The sequence below is a fragment of the Salvelinus sp. IW2-2015 genome, linkage group LG30 (genome assembly GCF_002910315.2).
Source record: "Salvelinus sp. IW2-2015 linkage group LG30, ASM291031v2, whole genome shotgun sequence".
Classification (NCBI taxonomy): Eukaryota; Metazoa; Chordata; class Actinopteri; order Salmoniformes; family Salmonidae; genus Salvelinus; species Salvelinus sp. IW2-2015.
In genome coordinates, this window is record NC_036869.1 from 6,784,512 (window position 1) to 6,808,619 (window position 24,108).

The 24,108-nt window shown below is 40.3% G+C and overlaps 1 protein-coding gene across 2 annotated transcripts; it reads left to right on the forward strand.

The window, feature by feature from the left end:
• The first annotated feature begins 8,850 nt into the window (after positions 1 to 8,850).
• Positions 8,851 to 22,488, forward strand: LOC111954741 (ribonuclease ZC3H12A-like). 2 transcript variants are annotated; one of them, XM_023974642.2, is made up of 6 exons: positions 8,851 to 9,123; positions 10,421 to 10,993; positions 16,088 to 16,227; positions 17,943 to 18,177; positions 18,403 to 18,503; positions 18,687 to 22,488. In XM_023974642.2, the coding sequence occupies exons 2-6, from the start codon at positions 10,455 to 10,457 to the stop codon at positions 19,712 to 19,714; spliced, it is 2,043 nt and encodes a 680-aa protein (XP_023830410.1). In that variant the 5' UTR covers positions 8,851 to 9,123; positions 10,421 to 10,454; the 3' UTR covers positions 19,715 to 22,488. The 2 variants fall into 2 exon arrangements, with proteins under 2 accessions (XP_023830410.1, XP_023830411.1); XM_023974643.2 differs by lacking the exon at positions 8,851 to 9,123 and adding an exon at positions 9,141 to 9,561.
• Positions 22,489 to 24,108: the final 1,620 nt, after the last annotated feature.

The following is a 24,108-nucleotide window of genomic DNA, read 5'->3' on the forward strand; positions in this document are numbered from 1 at the left end:
CTGATGTAACAAAAGGGATATTTTTAGCAATCAAAATTGCAACACCTCATGCTTTACCATTGAAACTGGAATGGTAAAACTAATGCACCCAACCTTTAAGAATCCTATTTCTATCACATTTTTTAAAGTGAGTTTCTTGTAAGGCTATTCCTGCTTTCAGGTGCTTGAGATGGGTAAGAACCTTATTCCTTTTAAATAGATGGTTGAGAACTTTCACGTTCCAAGAGACCAGGCTAACCAAGTTGCTAATATTGCTATTCATAAACAGTATATCTCAGGTTACCAAAAATCTCAAGGAAGAGAAAAGACAAAATATATATTTTTAAAAGGCATGCTTCTTCTTCTGATTCTTTTAAGGAAACATTTCCAGCTAAGTTAACCCATACAAACAAATGGCAGTGTGGAGATAGTTCTGTGCCAACAGAGGCCAACAATAAGGGGTTAAATATGTGTCCAAAAAAACAAAAATATTTCCTAAGTTTTCTTATATCTCCTAGATATATCAAATAAAATGTTATTGGTCACAGACAAAAAKTAAGCAGATGTTAATGCGACTGTAGCGAAATGCATGTGCTTCTAGTTCCGACCGTGCAGTAATATCTAACAAGTATTCTAACAATTCCACAACAACTACCTTATACACACAATGTAAAGGGATGGAATTAGAATATGTACATATAAATATATGGATGAGCAATGGCCGAGCGGCATAGGCAAGATGCAATAGATGGTATAAAATACAGTATATACATATGAGATGAGTAATGTAAGACATGTAAACATTATTAAAGTGGCATTATTTAAAGTGACTAGTGATCCATTTATTAAAGTGGCCAATGATTTGAGTCTGTATGTAGGCAGCAGCTTATCTGTGTTAGTGGTGGCTGTTTAACAGTCTAATGGCCTTGAGATAGAAGCTGTTTTTCAGTCTCTCGGTCCCAGCTTTGATGCACCTGTACTGACCTCACCTTCTAGATGGTTGCAGGGTGAACATGCAGTGGCTCGGGTGGTTGTTGTTCTTGATGATCTTTTTGGCCTTCCTGTGACATCGGGTGCTGTAGGTGTCCTGGAAGGCAGGTAGTTTGCCTCCGGTGATGCGTTGTGCAGACCGCACCACCCTCTGAAGAGTCTTGCAGTTGATGGAGGTGCAGTTGCCATACCAGGCGGTGATACAGCCCGACAGGATGCTCTCAATAGGACAGACACTTCAAAACGTTATTCAATATGATTTATTTTTTGACGGTTGTTTTTGCCATTTATGAGTTGAGTTATTCAATGCATTTCTATGGGCAATAGTAGTAAAGGCCAAATTCAATATTTAATACATTTATTTTGTGTCCTAAAATTCAAAATCAAATATATAAAGATCCATGGTATAACCATCTTACAACCATTCCATATGTTAACTTAGTACCCCCCTTTGGTTTAGACTTTGAGGTTAAATATTGTGAGTATTCAAAATAAAATGTAAATAAAAAGTCTAATATAAGCATGGTAGTAATTGTAGATGTTTCAACATTAGATGATCCCTCTCATGTCTCTTCCCCAGGAAAGGAGTCATGAGAATAACCTGTAAAGGTTTATAACCTGAAAACCAAAAACTGAAATGAATAGTTCCTTTCATGCCTCTGATGGCTGTGTTACAATATGAAAATAAAATTGTATAGTATGAATGGCTCCTATTTCCATGACCGTAAACATAGATATCACTGATCAGCACTCAAACATTACAGTTTACTTAGGGTGTCTACTTATCAACTCTGTACTGTTGAAAGGAAACCTTCCAAAGTGATAGTGTCCCATAACTCAACTATCATCATCATCATCAGCAGCAAATTTTCCACATTCTTTGAAATCTACATGAGAAGTGTATACCTTCTTATGTGTTATTATGGGATGTAGTGTGTGAATGGGTTTGAGAAATAAGGAATTTGCATCAATCTTGTATGTGCATTTGTAAGACACATAGCAGTGTCTTACAGTCATAGTTATCCAAGAGATGGTTCCACAAACAGGATCATAGTCAACCTTTTCTACCAACTGGAAAATTTGACAACTATACAACAACCTTACAGGTAAGGAAATATCATGGAATTGATTCTACATTAGTGTTGAGAATATTTTGATAGCACTCAGATCACTTTACATTCTGTGATTATTTGGCCTTGTAGCTTTTGAGGGGGATATGGTTTGCGTTTAAAATAGCTAAAACAATTGTCACAATCTGAGTTTGAGCTATTGCATTTCATGGTTTTGTAAGTTTAGTATGTTAAACAGTAAAGAAGTTTAGAATGTTGTCATTGTTATACAGTAAAGGAGTTTAGTATGTATGGTAGTCATTGTTATACAGTAAAGAAGATGAGTGTACTGTATTTCCATTGTGATCAAAAATTTTATGTTGGTGCTTTTCTATTTCCATGTTCATGCAAGTGACTGATTGAACAAATCGTCTCTATCAGTGTCTGCAATTTAGCAGTACGCCCAGAACCTTGTTTAGAGAAAGGGATATCTCAGTTTCAAGGTCTCAGCTTARAGAGAAGAAGCCTCGTGAGGTATTGGTCTGTCACATGCATGACCAAGTATTGGTCGGTCACATGAATGAAGCAAACGTTAATGATTATGATGATGAATAAGCTAAATCATGCAAATATGACTTGTCTGCAGTATATAAGAGAACTAAATGGGACTGGACCGTTAGAGCTCCTGACAGACAGGTGCATCAAGTTTGTCGGAACCTCTCCAGCGCGCTGACAATAAACAATTATTCATTTAAGATCGACTGAGTGTCCTTGTGTAAGAATTTCCACAACAATTTAGCGTCAACGAATAGGATGATTGATTCAGCCTGTGGAGCTAGCTTTCCAGTGGGGTTCTGCAAGGAAAACCAGTGACTCATTTTATGAAGCGGGAGGGAAATTCCCGTCTGACCATAAGACGTCGAGACCCGCCAAGAACAGACCCTTACTGTGAGCTGCCCAGGAGGAGACACATCATACGCAAACAATTGAGAGACGGCAACTGATTTTAGTGAGTCAATTTAAATTAATCTGTATAATAAAAATAAAATCAAGGCGAGTAACGTATAAAAAAAGGTACCAAGAGACTATTCAGTAGTTTTATGAGAGGACTAGAGCGAGGGTGTAACGGTACCATGGAAAGCCCCGCTGACAGCTGTCTGTAGGCATTTATAAAAAACGTCTAAATGGTCTGCAGCCACTACAAAATAACACATGGTATTTTTGAATACGGGGTGTTATTTATATGTATAGCAAGTAGCGGCAAGAGAACCGTTGACAATACATATGGTGCATAGCAAGTAACGACAAGAGAATCGTTGAAGATACACATGGGGTAATGAGGGAGATTACCGAGTGTCTTTGGGAATAGTACTAAGTGAATGTGGATGTGAAAGTTGTGTGATTGTGAGATATGACAAATTAAGCTAATCCAACAAGAAAAAATTAATTCAATCCAACAAGAAATTTGTGGAGTGGTTGAAAAACGAGTTTTAATGACTCCAACCTAAGTGTATGTAAACTTCCGACTTCAACTGTACGTGGTATACGGTCTGATATACCATGGCTTTCAGACAATCAGAATTCAGGGCTCCAACCACCCAGTTTATAAAAGAGATGTAAACGGGACTGCCACGTTAGAGCTCCTGACAGACAGAGGTGCATCAAGTTTGTTGGATCCTCTCCAGCGCGCTGGATGATTATGATTAATTTAAGATTGACTTTGAGTGTCCCCGTGTAAGAATTTTCACAACACCATATCCACTCTTTCCTTTCCCAGACTGGCTTTTTTGGAAATACCACAACCATGGGCTTCCCTCTATGCCTATGTCTTCTCTCTTTGTAAGTCAGAGTTACCTACTTGCATACTTTTCTTTTTCCACATGGAGTTAGTTATATAAAATAAAATGACATCATCATGATATTAATGTCGGTTGATAGAAATGTGATTTTCTGTCTCTTACCTTTCAGGATTTTCACAACTGCTTGTGGTTCATCGTGACATATATACTTGATGACAAACTCCTTCAATTTCTCACTATCCCCGGAACTCATGAGAGCCTAACTCTGTACGGTGGACCACTTATACAGTGTCAGGCTTGGACCTTGGAGAACAAGCTGAAAGCAGGATTGCGATACTTCGATATACGTGTAGAGGCCAGTATGTTCCGACCTCCTTGATGTCATGGATGGGCATATAAAACATACCAATTTCCATGAGGTCCTGAACATTCTGTGGGAGTTCTTGAGCAAACATGACAGTGAGACTGTGCTTTTCAGAGTGACACTGCAAGGGACGAGCATGAAGAAAGCTGGAAAAATCTATCAAGGAATTGATTAAGGAATCCAAAGAAAAAGTATGGTTGAAGTCGTTTGTAACGCAGGTCAACTAATGTTGAATACTTATCTTACTTGTGAGATTCCAGTCACCAATCATATTATACTATATTGGTATTGATATGTTTAAGTTGACAGCTATTACAAATCAGCTGTCAGAAGCTGCATGACAAGCAGTTTATTTTGAGCCAATCAAAACGCAATATTCTCTTAGACCCTCTCCTAAAACAGGTAGAACGGAACGTGTAGAGCTACCGCCATTCCAGGAAGAAAAACTAAGTTTCAAATTGTTGAAAAGTTGTATAAAACTGAACTAAAAAGAGAGAACTGGATATTAACACTCACTAATCTATACAAACATGCTGTGAAGGGATTGAGGGAAAGATTGACGCCAGGATTTGGTGAGTTTTCATAAGGAAAACGAGCTTCTAGAGATTAGGCTAGCTAAGCTATTGCTAGCATTTTGTGCGTGTTTATACTGAACCAAGCATACGCACAAGCCTTTAACATTTAGGCTAGCTCAGTTATCGATCAATTGAAATAGCAAACGTTAGTGATCATGCTAATCATGCATGGCAAACTATTTTAGTTTTCATACTTTAAAAAAATGTGATTAACTAGTATCATAATCCATTTTGGTACACTTATGTTTTAGATGACTTTATAAGAAATGACATGTAGGTGTAAGCACTAGTACTTTTCAGACTGCCCAGGCTAGTCTATTGCTCAGTCCACGTGAGCCTGGTGCTGTACATTAGTTGTGTAACGTCCTTTGCATTGCCCAGGCTAGTTATTGTTCAGTCCATGTGAGCCTAGTGCTGTAGTTAAAGTGTAAAGCATTTTGACTAAGTTTTATTTTCTTATTCCTGTAAGAGATTAAAGCTAAGCACTATATTAATGGTTATATTTAAGGTAGTCATGGTATATATATAGTGTGATCCTGTTTGTAAAACAGGTCAGGATTTTTGAGTATGGATTCAGTTCCACCAAGGAAGGCAAGCCACCAAACCCAGGACATCAATAAGAAGATTTGCATGCAAAGATTTATTTTCCTTTGAGGACACCGAATTTGCACTGCCATACAACGGTGTTGTAGGATTTTTCTTGCAAGACATCATTGCATCATACATTGCTGTGGGATTGTTATAAGCACATGCTACACTTAAACACCTTACATGGTTAAGGGTTCCAACATTGAAATTGGTACTCTGCACAAAGACTATCTTCCTTCTCGCCTCTCGCATGTAGGGAACCCAATGTGTAACAATTGCTTAACAGTATGGGCTACTGTACGTTTAAGCTTAAATGAAAATCGCACAACTGAATATTTTAGAAAAATAATGCCRGCTTGTATTTTGTAAATAAAAACGTACAAAAAATGTATCACCTTGAGTAAATATTGAGATGTGAAATTTGTACAATGAGCTCAATATGAATGAAATACATCAATAGTACAAAAGACTTACATATCGGCCATATATCCTGCCTATAGTTTACTAGGGTGCACCCAACTATCTTAATCTGAGGGTCTCTCAGATTTTAATGTTCAAAGTTCAATAGCAATACAATAAACATGAATCCACAGAAAAACACAACCCAATTCACAAATACTGACTTATAAACCTCTATGACATGGAATCAAATGTGAGTGACTGTGCCCATCAATAAACACTGACACTTTAGTCACACGGATGGCTGGTTCAAAGACATTGAACACAAGATGAAGAAGATCATAAAACATCTGAAAGAAGSACAAATAAAAATTTGCTCATGCAATTTCACTGTACCACCAGAGCCCGAATCAAAACCTGAACGAGCAGAGCCTGAACCAGAGCCAGAATCAAAGAAGATCACAAGTACTCATGCAATTTTACTGACCGACACCTCTGCCACAGGCATTTTAAAAGGCCCTGAAGCTGTGGCCAGAGTTGTTAATGATCAGCTCAATAAGCTCATAGTTGAACTTTCAGACTGCTTGGGGGTAATCAGTATAAATTTCCCCAGTCTGGAACATTCAGAACATCATTGATAGACAATAGACTACCACAGAGCAGCTCATCTGAACAACCAGTAGAGCCTGAACCAGCAGAGCCTGAGGATCCTGAACCAGCAGAGCCTGGGGAGCCTATATCACCAGTACAGCCTGAATCAGAGCCTTAAGATAAACCTGAACCAGCAGAGCCTGAACCTGCAGAGCCTAAACCAGTAGAGTCTGAACCTGCAGAGCCTAAACCAGTAGTCTGAACCAGCAGAGCCTGAACCAGAGCCTGAATCAAAACCTGAACGAGCAGAATCTGGGGAGCCTGAACCAGCAGAACACTACTCATATTGTTTCAATTATGGCCAGTTTCTTTTAATTCTTGTTAGTTTGGGCAGTACAATTAATCACATGCGCAATAAACGACACAAAATCCACCTTCTTCCCGTTCAGCATATCAGTTTCCCTCAACGGTTGGACACTGAATTTCCACAGGCTGCGGGGTATCCACCGCCATATCTTCAGCTCCACTCGCTCTTTCAACTRTTTTGTGTGCCTCCGTGTAGGAGACCTGCTGCCCAAACCCTTGCCACTTCATACTCCTTTACCCTAACCGGGCACTCCAGGGAATTGGGAACTTGATTTCCAGCACAATTGCAACACTGTACATCCTCAGATTCTTCAACATTGCTTCAGCACACATTTGATACATGGCCATACCTTTTGCAATTCCAGAAAAACAACAGCTTGGATGCGAAAGCTCACACCATATATCTCACATAACCCAGCTTCACATGTGAAGGGAGATTATTCTTCGTCAAACATCAATAATACTGACAGGTTTTCCTATTTTCTGTTATCCACTACACACGGGCCCAGCTCCATAAGGGGGCTTAGCCCCTCAGAGGAGTCACTGACTGTGGGTTTAGTTCCGCCCGGGCAGGGGTGGGCAACTCCAGTCCTCGGGGGCCTGATAGATGTCACACTTTTTCTCCATCCCTAGCAAACACAGCTGATTCAACTAATTGCATTCTAAACTGAAGATCATGATTAGTTGATTATTGGAGTTAGGTGTGTTAGCTGGAGCTGGGGCAAAACTGTGACACCAATCAGGCCCCCGAGGACTGGAGTGCCCACCCGAACTAAACCCAGTCAGTGAGTCCTCTAAGTTTAAATGTAATAGTACTACTGGAAATACTACTTTAAGTGTAGTCTTAAGTTCAAGGTGATCAGATCATCCCTGTCTAAATTAGTATTTTCAAAGATTTTGGGTTTATATTCCCTTGCTGTGATGAAACAGGAAAGAATTTATAAAAATTATACGACACAGATTCTAAAATGTTTATATCTTAAGGTAAGGCAAAACTAATTACATATTGCAAGCAAGCAGACAAACATGATTCATTTTAATGCATAAGTATGATCCATAAGAAAATAGCCCAAGCATCAATGCAACCAGGCCTCTCCTTATCCTACTCCTCAGACTAAACTGTATGCAAATAATGACAAAGGGCTTTCTGAGTTTCTCTTGAGTATGAAAAACAGCTCAGGAACATGCCTAAATCAGGTAAGAGCTTTAGGAAAACTACAAGTGCAGAAAAAGGGTGTATTGTTCAGTCACAGGTTATCAGACCACACAGCTGATTTCTGTCTGTTTCTCTGTCTGGTCTAAACTTATACAGTTGGCCTTTATCTTCCTTTTATGGTGAAGGAAAATTTAGAGCAGTTATTTACCAATGTTGTCAATGGAATCTCAAACGCATATTTCCTGTATTTATTGTGAGCCGTACAGTAGGCCATAGACAGTAGAAAAGACAGTGCCCTATAATAGTGTTTACAGACAGTGTAAAGGGAAAAACTCACCAATACTACCAGCCTTTGCCCTTTACATCAACAACAACACGTCTTAGAAAGGAAGATCCATCCATATTCTATACATTACAGAAATAAGAAGATATCATACTTTATTGTATCATCTAATGATCACTTCAGATATAAAATAATGCTTGATTAACTATATGAAGTGAGTCAAAAACATAATTACCCATCAATGGTAATCAAAGTTAGGCAATCTTAAAACTGATGACACTACTGGCTCAATACCCCATATTGACTCTGTTCCTTTACCAGGAGGTAAATACAGGTAGAGAGGGAAGATGTGAACCTATAATAAACAAGCATAAATCAAAATGTCTTATGGTAACCTAGCCTACAAAAATAGGATAGGCAGTAGCAATAATAGCCTCTGGCCTAAATACATTTTCTATCATATCATCGATCAGTTGATAACAATATAGGCGCCCTTGAAACTTATTTGTAAAAGGCTTTGAATCAAGTGTTTAGTCAGACAATAAATGATCAACTGCAGTTGGCCTGTTTCCTTTCATTACCAAAATAAAATAAGACGGAAAACCCCCTATTTCATTGTTGACATTTTTTTTTCGTTTATTCATAAAACAAAATGATCAACAACTTACATTGCTACATCAAATAGGGGCGGCAGGTAGCCCTAGTGGTTAGAGCGTTGGGCCGAAAGGTTGCTGGATCGTAAATACGAATTTATTCTTAACTGACTCGCCGAGTTAAATAAACGTGTACAAAAAAAGTATAGCGAAACAAAACACTATTTCCTTGTTCAGAGTTTGAAGCGTATGATTGACGTCACCGCCTCCAATATGCTGTTGTAGCCTACTGTCCACCGTGAAACTGCTCATAGAGAACAAGATATTTCACATGGATAGCAACACGAACATATACAATTAATGGCCGAAACTGTTGGACTATAAATTACTGGTAAGTAGGATAACTACGTTAACGGGTTTACTTCGTTTCTTATTTGGGAACATGTAGCCCTTGATCATTGGGCAAAGGCGTCTTCTGTATGGGGGACTTTTGTTAAGAAGCGCGACGGTCGGTCGGAACATAAAGACGCATCGCTTGGGGTACGGTTTTGAAAGCATAAGTACCTTATCTTTCATATCGGCGAGAGATAATTTACAAAAAACAAAACGTTAAATTGATACACACCTATTGTAGGGTTAGGGTTCCGACACTGCCATTTTACAGCGCTTGTCCACGGAAGACAGTGAGTGGACTCGCCTACCTGTGCTAACGTTAATTGGATATCTGCAACTCCCAACACCTGTGTGTAAACGAAAGACTGATGCCACAGACGTGTTGTCACTGAAAAATACCATCTGCTACAATTGTGCTAAAATCGGTTAACACAAGGTACAGTAAGTGTAGATTTTGTATTTGTTACATTTATTTCGATTTGATATGAAAATATAGGGATTTGTTTATTGTACCGCAATTGAGAATCGATTCACGTTTAGATGGAGTATTTGGCTGTTTCAGAGCCAATTCGCCCTTTAAACATAACATGTACGGTCTTTGGACTAAGGAGTAACCTATCAGTCCAACATTGGGCTAGATAACGGTGTCAAAATCTCATGAAGTCAGACTTTTAGATTTTCCAAAACTAACCTGTAGAACAAATCAAAGAAGGCGAACTCCGGTTGGTAGGATACATTTTACATGTCTCTGGTAATGAACACCTGAAATGTATTTAATTTCTTGAAAATACTGGAGTGGTTGACAATAGACATTATAGGCAATGACAAAATTAACCAAGACACTATAGGCCGACTTAATCAATAATCGCCATTATCCATTGAATAGGAGTGTAGCCCAGTCGAAATATAATACAGTAGAACTATATCAATAACAGACATGTATTTTCTGACCAAAATAAGGCTACTGTAAATGTACAGTGTATGAAAGAATACAATAAATTCTTTAGGCTTCATTATATGATACTGACAGACATGAGCGGGGATGCTGTTAAACCATGCTGTTAAACCTTGGTTATAACCAAATAACCATGAGTATTTTGTGACAACTGTAAAATGAACTGATTATTCATGGTATTTGTGGTGAGAACTAATACAGACATCAATTTCAATACTAAAGTGAGATGTGATCTGTCATCAGATTGTAGTGTTTTTAAACCTAATGGTATTGATATGATCGGGGAAACCATTTTTTTATACCACTTCACACAACCAAAACTATGTTTTTTTTTAAACAGGTGTGACATATGAGCACTGCCCGAAGGGGGAGAGATGAACATAGAAGTCAGTCCCATCCCAAAGCTGTGCCCAGTCGCAGAGGTCTTCCCATGGAATGAGTTCTCCTACACAGCCCGTCTGAGCCCCACAGAGCCCCACGACACAGACGGATGGCTCTCCGCTCTGCCTGCCTTCCACAATCATCCACCCTATCCCATCTGTGAGAGAATGCACCCGAGTGGCACACAATGCTCTGCCCCAGAGGAGAGCGGCAAGACCGCCACAGACCCTGGAGAGGCTCAGCTGGACTTCTACCGTAAACTGGGCTACTCCCCAGCGCAGGTCCAGACCGTGCTGCAGAAGTTTGGCCTGAACACAGACACTAACAGGATTCTGGGGGAGCTGGTGCAGACTGGAGCCAGCCCAGAAGGGATGGAGAAGGAGGGAGCCCCAACTACCATGTCTGTCCTGATTGCCAGAGGGGAGACCCTTAGTAGCCTGCCCCTCACCCCTCCACCAATTTGGGAGGATGCAGCCAGTGAGGAGGGTGACCTGAAACCCATAGTGATCGATGGGAGTAATATGGCTATGAGGTGAGTAGAGAATTACATACTGTGGGTCTGATGGCTGGTTTCCCAGACACAGATTAAGCATAGTCCTAGATTAAAAGGGACGGCAGGTAGCGTACCGATTTGAGAATGTTGGGCCAGTAACCAAAAGGTTGCTGGTTCGAATCCCCGAGCGACTAGATGAAAAATCTGCCGAAGTGCCCTTGAGCAAGGCACTTAACCCTAATTGCTCCTGTAAATCGCTCTGAATAAGAGTGTCTACTTAAATGTAAAAAGCATGCTCAATGGAGATTCTTCAAAGAAAGTGCTTTTTAGTCTTGGACTAGGCTTAATCTGTGTCTGGGAAACGACTTGTGTCTTGAATTGCTGTTTGCTGGTGATAGTTATAGCAGAATGTATTATTCAGCTGTGTTTTGATAGGGTCCTGAGGATACCTAATTGGTTAGCATTGAGGAAGGTATCAGGGGTCTGTGACATCTGCATGTTATGTACATTACTGCCCACTCATCAGGACTCCTCGTACCTCCACCTCCACTACTAATAAGTCTTTGAGTCAGCATTAAAGTGCTCTTCAGTTGTGAACATTACAAACAAATCAGTCGTGCTCTCAGATCTGTGCTCTAATTGCAGAAAATGGAGGGGTGGACATAATGTAGACATAATCACTCTTAACGGATAATGTTCATGGAAAACACGTAGATACAGGCTTCGACCAGCTTTAATCTAATCTCTGTTTCTAGGAAGGAACTTGTGGTTTGTACTGTACCGGCAGAATTCCCCCTCCTGTCCTCATGAACAGATCATTTCCTTATTACGCTAAACTCCTGCACTGACCTAATAATTACGATCTAGCTAGAAGTCGGGATGGTGGTTCAGCCCTCAATACTCAGTCACTATCAGGTGACACAGTCAAATTAAATAAAATTGTATTTGTCATATGCACTGAATACAACAGGTACAACAGACTTTACCGGGAAATGGTTCCTTACAAGCCCTTTCCCAACAATGCAGACTTAAAAATGTAAGAAAAATAAAATGGTAACACAATAAAATAACAGTAACGAGACTATATACACAGAGTACCGGTACCGAGTCAATGTGCAGGGGTATGATGTAATTGACGTAATATGTACGTATAGGTAGGGGTAAAAGTGAATAGGCAAACAGGATAAATAATAGAGTAGCAGCATATGTGAAAGTGTGTGTGTGGCATCAATATGCATGTGTGTGTGTGTATATAGTCATAGTCAAAATCAAATTTTATTGGTCACACACACATGGTTAACAGATGTTATTGCGAGTGTAGCGAAATGCTTGTGCTTCTAGTTCCGACAGTGCAGCAATATCTAACAAGTAATATCTAACACGTCTACAACAAATACCCAATACACGCAAATCTAAGTAAGGAATGGAATAAGAATATATAAATATATGGATGAGCAATGTCAGACCGGCGTAGGCTAAGATGCAATAGATAGAATACAGTATATACATATGAGATGCGTAATGCAAGATATGTAAACATTATTAAAGTGGTCAATGGTTACAAGTCTGTATGTAGGCAGAAGCCTCTCAGTGCTAGTGATGGCCTTGAAACAGAAGCTGTTCAGTCTCTCGGTCCCAGCTTTGATGCACCTGTACTGACCTCACCTTCTGGATGATAACGGGGTGAACAGGTAGTGGCTCGGGTGGTTGTTGTCCTTGATGATCTTTTTGGCCTTCCTGTGACATCGGGTGCTGTAGGTGTCCTGGAGGGCAGGTAGTTTGCGTGTTGGTGTGTTACTGTAGTATGTGTGTGTGTGTGTGTGTGTGGGTAGAGTCCAGTGAGTGTGCATAGAGCTGGTGCAAGAGACTCAGTGCAAATAAAAAGGGGGTCAAAGCAAGTAGTAATGGTAGCCGTTTGATTAACTGTTCAGCAGTCTTATGGCTTGGGGATAAAAGCTGTTCAGGAGCCTTTTGGTCCCAGACTTGGCACTCTGGTACCRCTTGCCATGCGGTAGCAGAGAGAACAGTTTATGACTTGGGTGGCTGGAGTTAGTCTGGAGGAAGCCTCAACCTTTTCTCTCACTCCCCCATCCACTGCTCCACGGTCTTCTTTGGCCTCCTTCCCACTTTGATACACATTCACACCCGTACAGGCACATCTCTCCCTTATTGCTCAGGTATGCAAATCTGAGCATGCAAATCAGTTCACAGTCTAACAGGAACAGGCTTGATTGCATTGTATTTACTGCCTGTCCTTTGATGAGGATAATACATGTACAGTGCAGTCGGAAAGTATTCAGACCCCTTGACTTTTCCCACATTTTGTTATGTTAGTCTTATTCTAAAATGGATGACATATTGTTTTCCTCATCAATCTACACACAATACCCCATGATGACAAAACAATAACATGTTTTTAGAAATGTTTGCAAATGTATATAAAAAAAAAATGAAATGCCTTATTTACATATGTGTTCAGACCCTATGCTATGAGACTTGAAATTGAGCTCAGGTGCATCCAATTTCCACTGATCATCCTTGAGCTGTTTCTACAACTTGATTGGAGTCCACCTGTGGTAAATTCAATTGATTTGGAAAGGCACACACTTGTCTATATAAAGTCCCACAGTTGACATTGCATGCCAGAGCAAAAATCAAGCTCTGAGACAGGATTGTGTCAAGGCACAGATCTGGGGAAAGTTACCAAAAAATATAATTTCTGTAGCATTGAAGTTCCCCAAGAACAGTGGCCTCCATCATTCTTAAAATATAAGAAGTTTGGAACCACCAAGACTCTTCCTAGAGCCGGCCGCCCTGCGACTGAGCAATCGGGTGAGAAGGGCCTTGATCAGGGAGGTGTCCAAGAACCCGATGGTCACTCTGACAGACCTCCAGAGTTCCTCTGTGGAGATGGTTGTCCTTCTGGAAGGTCCTCCCATCTCTGCAGTACTCCACCAATTAAGCCCTGCATGGTAGAGTGGCCAGACGGAAGCCAGTCAGGCTAGTCAGGATCGAGGGAAAGATGAACGGAGCAAAGTAAAGAGAGATCCTCGATGAAAACCTGCTTCAGGACATTGACCCTAAGCACACCGCCAAGACAACGCAGGAGGGGCTTTGGGACAAGTCCCAATGTCATTAAGTGGCCCAGCCAGAGCCTGGACTTGAACCCGATCAAACATCTCTGGAGAGACCTGAAAATATCTGTGCTGAGACGCTCCCCATTCAACCTGACAGAGCTTGAGAGGATCTGCAGAGAACAATGGGAGAAACTCACCAAATATAGGTGTGCCACGCTTGTAGCGTCATACACAAGAACACTTTAATTGCTGCCAAAGGCAGAAGACACATTTCAGTTGTACAACTGACTAGGTATACCCTTTCCTTTTCCCAAAGGTGCTTCAACAAAGTACTGAGTAAAGGGCCTGAATACCTTTTTTTTTAAACAATTTAATCCATTTTAGAATAAGGAATATTTTCAGAATGCACTATATACATTTACCAGTGCAACAGTAAATCTTTACCATAACATGTTTTTGTTAAAGGTAGACTCAGCGATATGATGTAGATGCAGAAAGTAAACGGCATAGTGTAGGGCCCTATAAAATATATTTTTTGTCTGATTCTGTAATTTTCCAGGTTTAAGTTTCCCCCTGTGTTTTCAGGTTTTTGCTCTCAAGGTTACACTTTATCAATAGAAACTCCAATTTAGTTCTTTTTTGAAGTTCACAATTCTTCTACCACATCAGGAGACCACTTTTGAAGTCTGGTTAAAAAAAAAAAATTATAATGTAATTTTTATTTTTGGGTAAAGTTACCCTTTAATTACATTTACATTTACATTTAAGTCATTTAGSAGACGCTCTTATCCAGAGCGACTTACAAATTGGTGCATTCACCTTATGACATCCAGTGGAACAGCCACTTTACAATAGTGCATCTAAATCTTTTAAGGGGGGGGGGGGGTGAGAAGGATTACTTTATCCTATCCTAGGTATTCCTTAAAGAGGTGGGGTTTCAGGTGTCCAGTGCTCACCTAGCAAGATGCTGTTGTTTAGCTGTGTTTATGTGCGCACCTATGGTACGGTGTGCCAAATAAATACCCACTGGATTGATACAAATAAGCATGATCATTTTTCTAGGTTATCATGCATAGGCAACTTTGTAGTTAACATTTAATTGAGAAGGTTTTTGGGAAAGCTTTTCCATCTACTAGAATACTTTTCATTAGCATCATCTGGGGGAATTCAAATCAAATGTATTTATATAGCCCTTGTTACATCAGCTGATATCTCAAAGTGCTGTACAGAAACCCAGCCTAAAACCCCAAACAGCAAGCAATGCAGGTGTAGAAGCACCTATGCCACTTCAGAAAGTTTGGAAATACGAATCACTGATGCATTCTGTTCATGTCTTATGATAAACTTTCAAAATTTTCCCTACTAAGTTCAATAGATTTTTGAATATTGGTCATCAAAAAGAAAGAAGGACCAAGGCACTCTTCATATAATTAATTAAAATGCCTTTATTTGTATGGCATGTTCAATAGAAACAAGGTTTTAAAAATCCGACGCGTTTCGGCTGCATGGCCTTCGTCAGGGAGTACAAAGAAATAATACATTGTCCTCTTTTAAACAGCTTTTCCAATTAGCCCTAATTTGAAGAGGGAGTGGTTACACAATTGATTGGACACACCTAGTAAGCAATACTATACACATTAAAAAGTGAAGTACTGTAGCTATGTTATCATAAAAATACAACTCCAAGCTAGAAATATCAGAACACTTAAAGGTAGTTCTAACCTTAAATATGACTGGGAGAAGTGTCAAGAATAAGAAAGCAATATATTCCATAGTACACTAGAACCCAGCAAAACATGAACAACAACAGTCTAAACATATTCCCTGTATAGTGCACTTATATTGACCAGAGTCATAGGCACTATGTAGGTTATAGGGTGCCACTTACCCTGACCACACAAATAAGTCATTGCGAACGTGATTTGTTTGCTTGCTCAACAGTTTATTTCTATTGCCCGTCTGTTGTAGCCACGTGAACAAGGAAGTGTAGTGTACAAAGAAGGATTTGATTGGATTGCTTGCTCAGCAATATTTATTTTTATTGCCTCTGTTGTAGCCACGGGAACAGGGAAGTGTTTTCCTGCCTGGGAATCCAGCTGGCTGTGAACTTCTTCCTGGACAGAGGTCATACTGATATCACTGTGTTTGTTCCCTCATGGAGGAAGGAGCAGCCCAGACCAGATGTCCCCATCACAGGTACGATGTCGGGAATACACCACACAGGGCCCAATGTCTACTTCCTTTTTTGTATCACACAACATCACTCATTGTAGCCTATGTAATCCAGTAGATTTCCTCCTCAATACATATAGTGGGTGGACATTTTGTTTTAGGCACTCAATGGAATTTTGAGTTTAWATGCTTTTTTAAATCAGAGATGGCACATAGAGAAAATTATATAATACCTTCAGTGGTGTAAAGTACTATTTATATTTTTGAGAACTTACTTTAACTCCTACATTCTTAAAGAAAATGATGTACTTTTTACTCTGTACATTTTCCCTGACCCACAAAAGTATTTGTTACATTTTGTATGTTTAGCAGGACAGGAAAATGGTCCAATTCACAAACTTATCAAGAGCCTGGTCATCACTACTGTTTCTGATCTGGCAGACTCACTAAACACACATGCTTTGTTTGTAAATGATGTTGGAGTATGCCCCTGGCTATTTGTAAAAATAAATAAATAAAGGAAATCGTGCTGTCTGGTTTGCTTAATATAAGGAATGTGAAATAATGTTTTACCTTGAATCGTTAAGTATATTTTAGCAATTACATTTACATTTGATACTAAAGTATATTTAAAACCAAATACTTTTAAACTTTTACCTGAGTAGTTTTTTTACTGGTTGACTTTTACTTGAGTACTTTTCTATTAAGGTATCTTTTACTCTTACTCAAGTATGACAATTGGGTACTTTTTCTACTACTGAATACCTTATGGGATATATTGACTGCAGGAAATGTGCATACAATCTCAATGATTGAGTAGAGAGTGTCTCTTTGGTCTGGAAAGGTAAAACATTTTCGTGTTTGAGCAAGAAACAATTTGCCATTTGGCCTTGGCCTTTGTCAGTTATGGAACTTGAGGCAAACAACTTGGGCACGAAATGGATTAGGGTTCAATGTGACGCAACTTCCCTACTCTTGGTGAGAGCAGTGTAGAGAGCGGGAGGGGAAAACCTGACACAGATACAGTATTTTTCTGTTTCCAAATTGCAACCTGTGCTGAACTTTATCTCCAAACCACCTCTTATTCATCTGATTAAATTAGGGACTTTTCTCAACATCTTTATTACTTCCTGCAGTAGCACATAAAAATTGTCCTCTAACGATGAGCTGCTGCTGTGATGGCAGGATGCTTGACTTGGCTGACTTACAGTAACTGTTATTGCCATAGCCAATTATCCTCATGCCTTATCCATTGCCAATTTATGCCAAAAGCCAGCTATATCCTGTATGCTCAAATGTTTATATGATGTTTGTCTCAAACATATAGATATATGTGTATATATATCTATATATACATATAGATAGTGTTCAACTGAGTTTAATTGAAAGATGTAAAATATCTGAGGCTCCTCAATTAAACTTTGTCCTTTTAATATGTGTGTGCCAAATATCATATCAACGTTGAGCATACATGCTATAGCCGGCACACTGTCAGAGCATCTTAGTTGCTCGAGTTCCAATAAAGTTTGTCAAGAAAGGATGACATGTTTCCCCCAGGAGAGCGAGAACATGAGAGAAAGTGTTGTGAAGAATTTGTTGCCTGGTGAAAAAAAATCTTACACAAAGATCAGGGGGAAACAAGTGAATTAGTATGTGAATGCATGATTGATCTTAATACTTAATTGATGATTAACTAATTGAATGGTTATCTAACATTWATATTTTTCTCTATTCTAAAGATCAACACATTTTGCGTGAGCTGGAGAGAAAGAAAATCATGGTGTTCACCCCTTCGCGGCGTGTAGCGGGCAAACGTGTGGTCTGCTACGACGATCGCTTCATCGTCAAGCTGGCGTACGAGTCAGACGGTGTCATCGTATCCAACGACACATACCGTGACCTTCAGGGCGAGAGACAGGAGTGGAAGCGCTTCATCGAGGAGAGGCTGCTCATGTACTCGTTCGTCAATGACAAGTAAGTCTTGTGGTAGCTTATTATTAACCCTGAAATGCGCACACTCGATGAATAACTCATGTTATAACTGATCATGCAGTTGTTACAGTTCTATAACTTTCATGAATGAGACATTATAAATGCTTATGAATGTTTATAACTATTAATATATTCAAATTATGCATTATTGTTTAGTATACATTAGCCACAGTGTAGTATGAATCTAAACTCTACTCCCCCTCTCAGGTTCATGCCCCCTGATGACCCCCTGGGTCGCCATGGTCCCACCCTGGAGAACTTTCTACGGAAGGTTCCTCGGTTACCACGCAAACAGCCATGTCCTTACGGTGAGATCACATCTCTACTGGGGTCATCCTGTGGTTGACCTTACATATGGGTGGGGGGAACATTTCCAAATAATTATTAACAAACGGACACAAATACTGTAATGGATGTAATAAATGTACTGTACTGTATGTGCTTAAACTCAGCGGTACTAATTAACTCTTGTTTATATTTCATGAATCCAGGAAGGAAATGCACTTACGGAATAAAGTGTAAATTCTACCACCCGGAGCGAGTCAATCAATCCAATCGCTCTTTGGCTGACGAGCTGCGGGAGAAGGCCAAGCTGCCCTTGTCACAACAGAAACACCCCACCACAGGTCCTGGACTTGCCTATGGCCTTTCCCTGGATGAGGAGATGGCTCAGAAACTGACCCTAGAACAGTGGAATGGCTCCTTGAAGAAAGGCCTCACCAGTGAGAATGTTCTTCTTCTCAAGGGAGGCCATCGCTCCAGCTGGAGGTCCCCAGCTAAGAAGGCCAGCACCAACCGACATTCCCCGACCGACCTGGACTCGGCCCTGGCCAGTGGCTCTCAAGAGAGGCTAGATTCTGGGCTGGGCTCCTTCGAGAGCCAGGCATCTGACCCCTCTAGAAACCACTGTGATCACTATGGCAACGCTGGGTACAGGAACTGCCAGTCAAAGTCCTCCCCCAGTATGAAACAACAATGCTATTCTCTCCCTAGCAACCTGCCTTGTAGCTGCTGCTCCCATGTTCCTCAGCAATCACTGGGCCCCAGTGCAGGATACCAACAACACCACAGCCCACACCATAGCATGGGCCCAGCCAGCACCCACAACCCAGACATGATGACCTACTACCCCCCTTGTTACCCCAACTATGGAACACCAATGTATCCAGTTAGTATGCATCAGTACAGCCACCCCAGTGACTTCCAACAGCAGGGCAGGGTCCACCGTTCACAGCAGACCTTCTGGTCGGACCCGTTCGGGACTTATCCTCAGACTCTCCATAGCATTGCTCAGGTGGAGCAGCAGAGACACTGGTCCCCTGCCCGGACACACCCGAGCCCCCATGGGGAGGGCAGGGAGAGGGAGGACGGCAGGGAGAGGGAGGATGTCAGGAAGAAGCTGCTGGCCATCTTTAACGGACATCTGGTGGACAGGGCCATGGACATGTTCCCCCATCTCATGGACCCACAGAGACTGGCTGCTGAGATCCTCACCCTGAGATCCTCTCAGGGCCTGTGATTGGCTCGTTGCTCTGAGATGGAGGGATTTGTAGTTTTTTTTCAGTTGAAAGAGTCTCTCTTGAAAAACTGTCCAAGCTACTGTAAAGATCTGTGTTTCCACTTTAGGGAAACATTGATCTTCCTACTGTATTTGCTTTGCCAAATGTGTTTTTGCCAAGTGTTTCAGGAACTAGGTCGCTTAAATTGCCTCTAACATAAAACCGGAGGCAAATGATTGTTGATGCAAGTTGTATCTATTTAATAAATCTTTCTAGGAGCAATATTCTTACAGAATGCATGTTCATAGGCCTTAGGGCACTAATATAGACACATGTATCAAGATGAATTATGGCATAAAGAGTATTATCGGCACAGTGTGCCATAATGGTGGTCACAGCTAACTGTCTAGTACGGTCTAGTACGGTAGTGAAGTAGATGCTCTATGGGTCAAGTTCATTGAAGAACATTAATGTCCAGAGAAGAAGTATAATTGCATTCTTAATTTAAAAAATACCTCTAATACAAAAACATACAAATAGATCTAAAGTCAATAGAAATAGACCAGTATAATATTTTTTGCCATTACCACTATCTACTTTGTATTCATACTGTGTGCAGCAATGTGAGAGCAGATGGCTTGTGTATTATTGTTATAATTTCAGATCGTTCAGTGCCCTGCTACAATGCATTCGGAAAGTATTCAGACCCCTTCCCCTTTTCCACATTTTGTTACGTTACAGCCTTATTCTAAAATGTATTAAATAAAATATTTTCCTCATAAATCTACACACAATACCCCATAATGACAGATCGACAACAGGTTTTTAGAAAATTGTGCAAATTTAATATTTCTTTAGACAAAAAAAGCAGAAATACCTTATTTACATCAGTATTCAGACCCTTTGCTATGAGACTCGCAATTGAGCTCAGGTGCATCCTGTTTCCATTGATTATCCTTGATATTTCTACAACTTGATTGGAGTCCACCTGTGGTAAATTCAATTAATTGGACATGATTTGGAAAGGCACACACCTGTCTATATAAGGTCCCACAGTTGACAGTGCATGTCAGAGCAAAAACCAAGCCATGAGGTCAAAGGAATTGTCCGTAGAGCTCCGAGACAGGATTGTGTCGAGGCACAGATCTGGGGAAGGGTACCAAAAAATGTCTTCAGCATTAAAGGTCCCCAAGAACACAGTGGCCTCCATCATTCTTCAATGGAAGTAGTTTGGAACCACCAAGACTTCCTAGAGCTGGTCGCCCCTGTCAAACTGAAAAATCGGGGGAGAAGGGCCTTGATCAGGGAGGTGACCAAGAACCTGATGGTCACTCTAACATAGTTCTTCTGTGGAGATAGAACAACCATCTCTGTAGCACTCCACCAATCAAGCCTTTATGTTAGAGTGGCCAGATGCAAATCACTCCTCAGTAAAAGGCACATGACAGCCCTCTTGGAGTTTGCCAAAAGGCATCTAAAGACTCTCAGACCATGAGAAACAAGATTCTCTGGTCTGATGAAACCAAGATTGAAGTCTTTTTGCCTGAATACCAAGCTTCACGACTGGAGGAAACCTGGCACCATCCCTATGGTGAAGCGTGGTGGGAGACTAGTCAGGATCCAGGGGAAAATGAACGAAGCAAAGTATAGAGTGATCCTTGATGAAAACCTACTCCATAGTGCTCAGGACCTCAGACTGAGGTTCAGGTTCACCTTCCAACAGGACAACGACCCTAAACACAAAGCCACGCTGGAGTGGCTTCGGGACAAGTCTCAATGTCCTTAAGAGGCCCAGCCAGAGCCTGGACTTGAACCCGATCGAACATCTCTGGAGAGACCTGAAAATAGCTGTGCAGCGATGCTCCGCATCCAACCTAACAGCGCTTGAGAGAATTTGCAGAGAAGATTGGGAGAAACTCCCCAAATACAGTTGTGCCAAGCTTGTAGCGTCATACCAAAGAAGACTTGAGGCCGTAATCACTGCCAAAGGTGCTTCAACAAAGTACTGAGTAAAGCTTCTGAATACTTATGTAACATTTGTATTTTTAATACATTAGCAAAAATTCTGAAACACTATTTTTGCTTTGGCATTATGGGGTATTTTGTGTAGTTTGATGAGGGGGGGGGAAACAATTTAATCCACTTTAGAATAAGGCTGTAAAGTAACAATGTGGGGTCTGAATACTTTCTTATTGCATTGTAGGTCTTCATTAGCTGCCAAGGTAGTTTTTTAAATATTCTTCAGTGTGCATGGAGTTATGGTGTGAATACAGGCAATTAATAATTGCATTTTTCGTATCAAGACGTGAGATGGGTTAGATCAAGCACAGTGTGACCCAATAGCAACACAGAGACAGGAAGTAGCAACACAGAGACATGAAGTGGTGATGAAAGAAACAAAACAGCCTTAACAGWTGGAATCTGATGTGGAGTATCAGAATTAAATGTTATAAATTAGTCTGTGATAGTTTATCTCCCCAAATGTTTATAATGTTTTAGACAAACCTTTACAGATGAAACATGATTTGACAATGGATAACATGTAAGAAAGTTATTTTGTTTTGTCACAGTTTGGTAGTGGTACTGATAAGCCTTCATCTTCTGGGGGAGTTGTCTTTCTACTGCAATACTTCTGTTGTGACTCACTGTGCTGTGAGCTGTTCATACRTGCTATTCACTGCTATTATTACTGATGGGAAAATATAATGGTTATTTTGAGAATGAGGAAATTGACCAAACTGCTGTTGTGGAGAGAAACAGGGCTTTAATAAATTCATGACTAATTTTGAGGAAACAGTTTCTCCATTATTGCATTGTCTTACTATGTTGTCACTCCTTCGCAACGCTTGTCCCTCAATCAGTGCAGGAGGAATAGTTGTGCTATCTGACATAAGACAATGCCATCAGTGTGCTTACGTTGTACTTCCACTAATAAAATATTGACTAGGTCGCTTGTCAATACACACACACACACACTGTTTCTCATGACGAGGAGCTAGACCAGGTGTGGTTTTTTTAATCAAACTCAACTGTTCATCTTTTTCAGTGATGAAGACATGGATGTCTCATGGTAGGGTGGGGTATTCAAAATGGAGCACCATCTCCTGAATGTTCTGGCAAATGTCAGGTCCAAAACAATCCCTTTCTGACCACTTCTACCATGGGCAAACATTTATGGAAGGTTTAGTTCAAATTAAAGGTTCAGTCAAATGATTGAAAACATATGTAACGACCCTATTGTGAACCAGTTTTTCCCCTTGTGTAATATCTAAATGGGGCGCCAGGGGTGTTTTTGTTTTTTGGAAAAACAATGAAGGAATTAGATCTCTGACAGTGAAATGACTCCACTGTTCTCTCCAATCCTTCAATACACCCCACTTTAATTACATATATATTGTCTGATCTGTACTCTAAACAATGATTCACTGTGATCTGGGGCCATATTGATCAAGCATCTCCGTGTAGGAGTGCTGACTTTGGATCACTTTCGGCTTTTAGATCATAATGAATAAGATTACATGGACAGGGGAGACTTGGTCCTAGATCAGATCTTAGACCTACTCTGAGATTCTTAATACAAATGGGCCCTCATCTATTACCATCAATGTTCATGATTAACTTTGATCTTCGGAAACATTATCCTGTCATTTCAAATATGACCAACACTGGCAGTCAGAATTTCTTCTCTCTTCTTGATACTAATTCTAAAAAAAAACAAATCCCTCCCCTCCCTAAACCCACCATCCTCTATTTGATAACTGAGAAAAACCTCAAATGTCATCTTCCAGAAATGGCAATACCTATGACATCATGGTCCATAACAGTATGAAACAAAATGAATGTGTTCCCTTAATAACTCCCTGACCTTTGACTGTCAGTTACTACAGGAAGTAAACTTAAATTACAATTCCAAATTTGACAGAAACTATATTTTCAATAACTTCTCAAACGAATGTGTAGAAGTTATTTATTTCAAAAGTTTGTCTATTTTAGATTTTTTTAAATTAAAATCACTTCCTGAATTGATTGCCTTCAATTCGAATTGACCACAGCCCATAAGAAGAGAGGGTGCAAGAGCAGTAGGTCAGATTCTAACAATAACTTATACACTGCTCAAAAAAATAAAGGGAACACTTAAACAACACAATGTAACTCCAAGTCAATCACACTTCTGTGAAATCAAACTGTCCACTTAGGAAGCAACACTGATTGACAATAAAGTTCAGCATGCTTTGTGCAAATGGAAATAGACAACAGGTGGAATTGATAGGCAATTTGTAAGACACCCCCAATAAAGGAGTGGTTCTGCAGGTGTGACCACAGACCACTTCTCAGTTCCTATGCTTCCTGGCTCATGTTTGGTCACTTTTGAATGCTGGCGTTGGCTTTCAATCTCTAATGTAGCATGAGAACG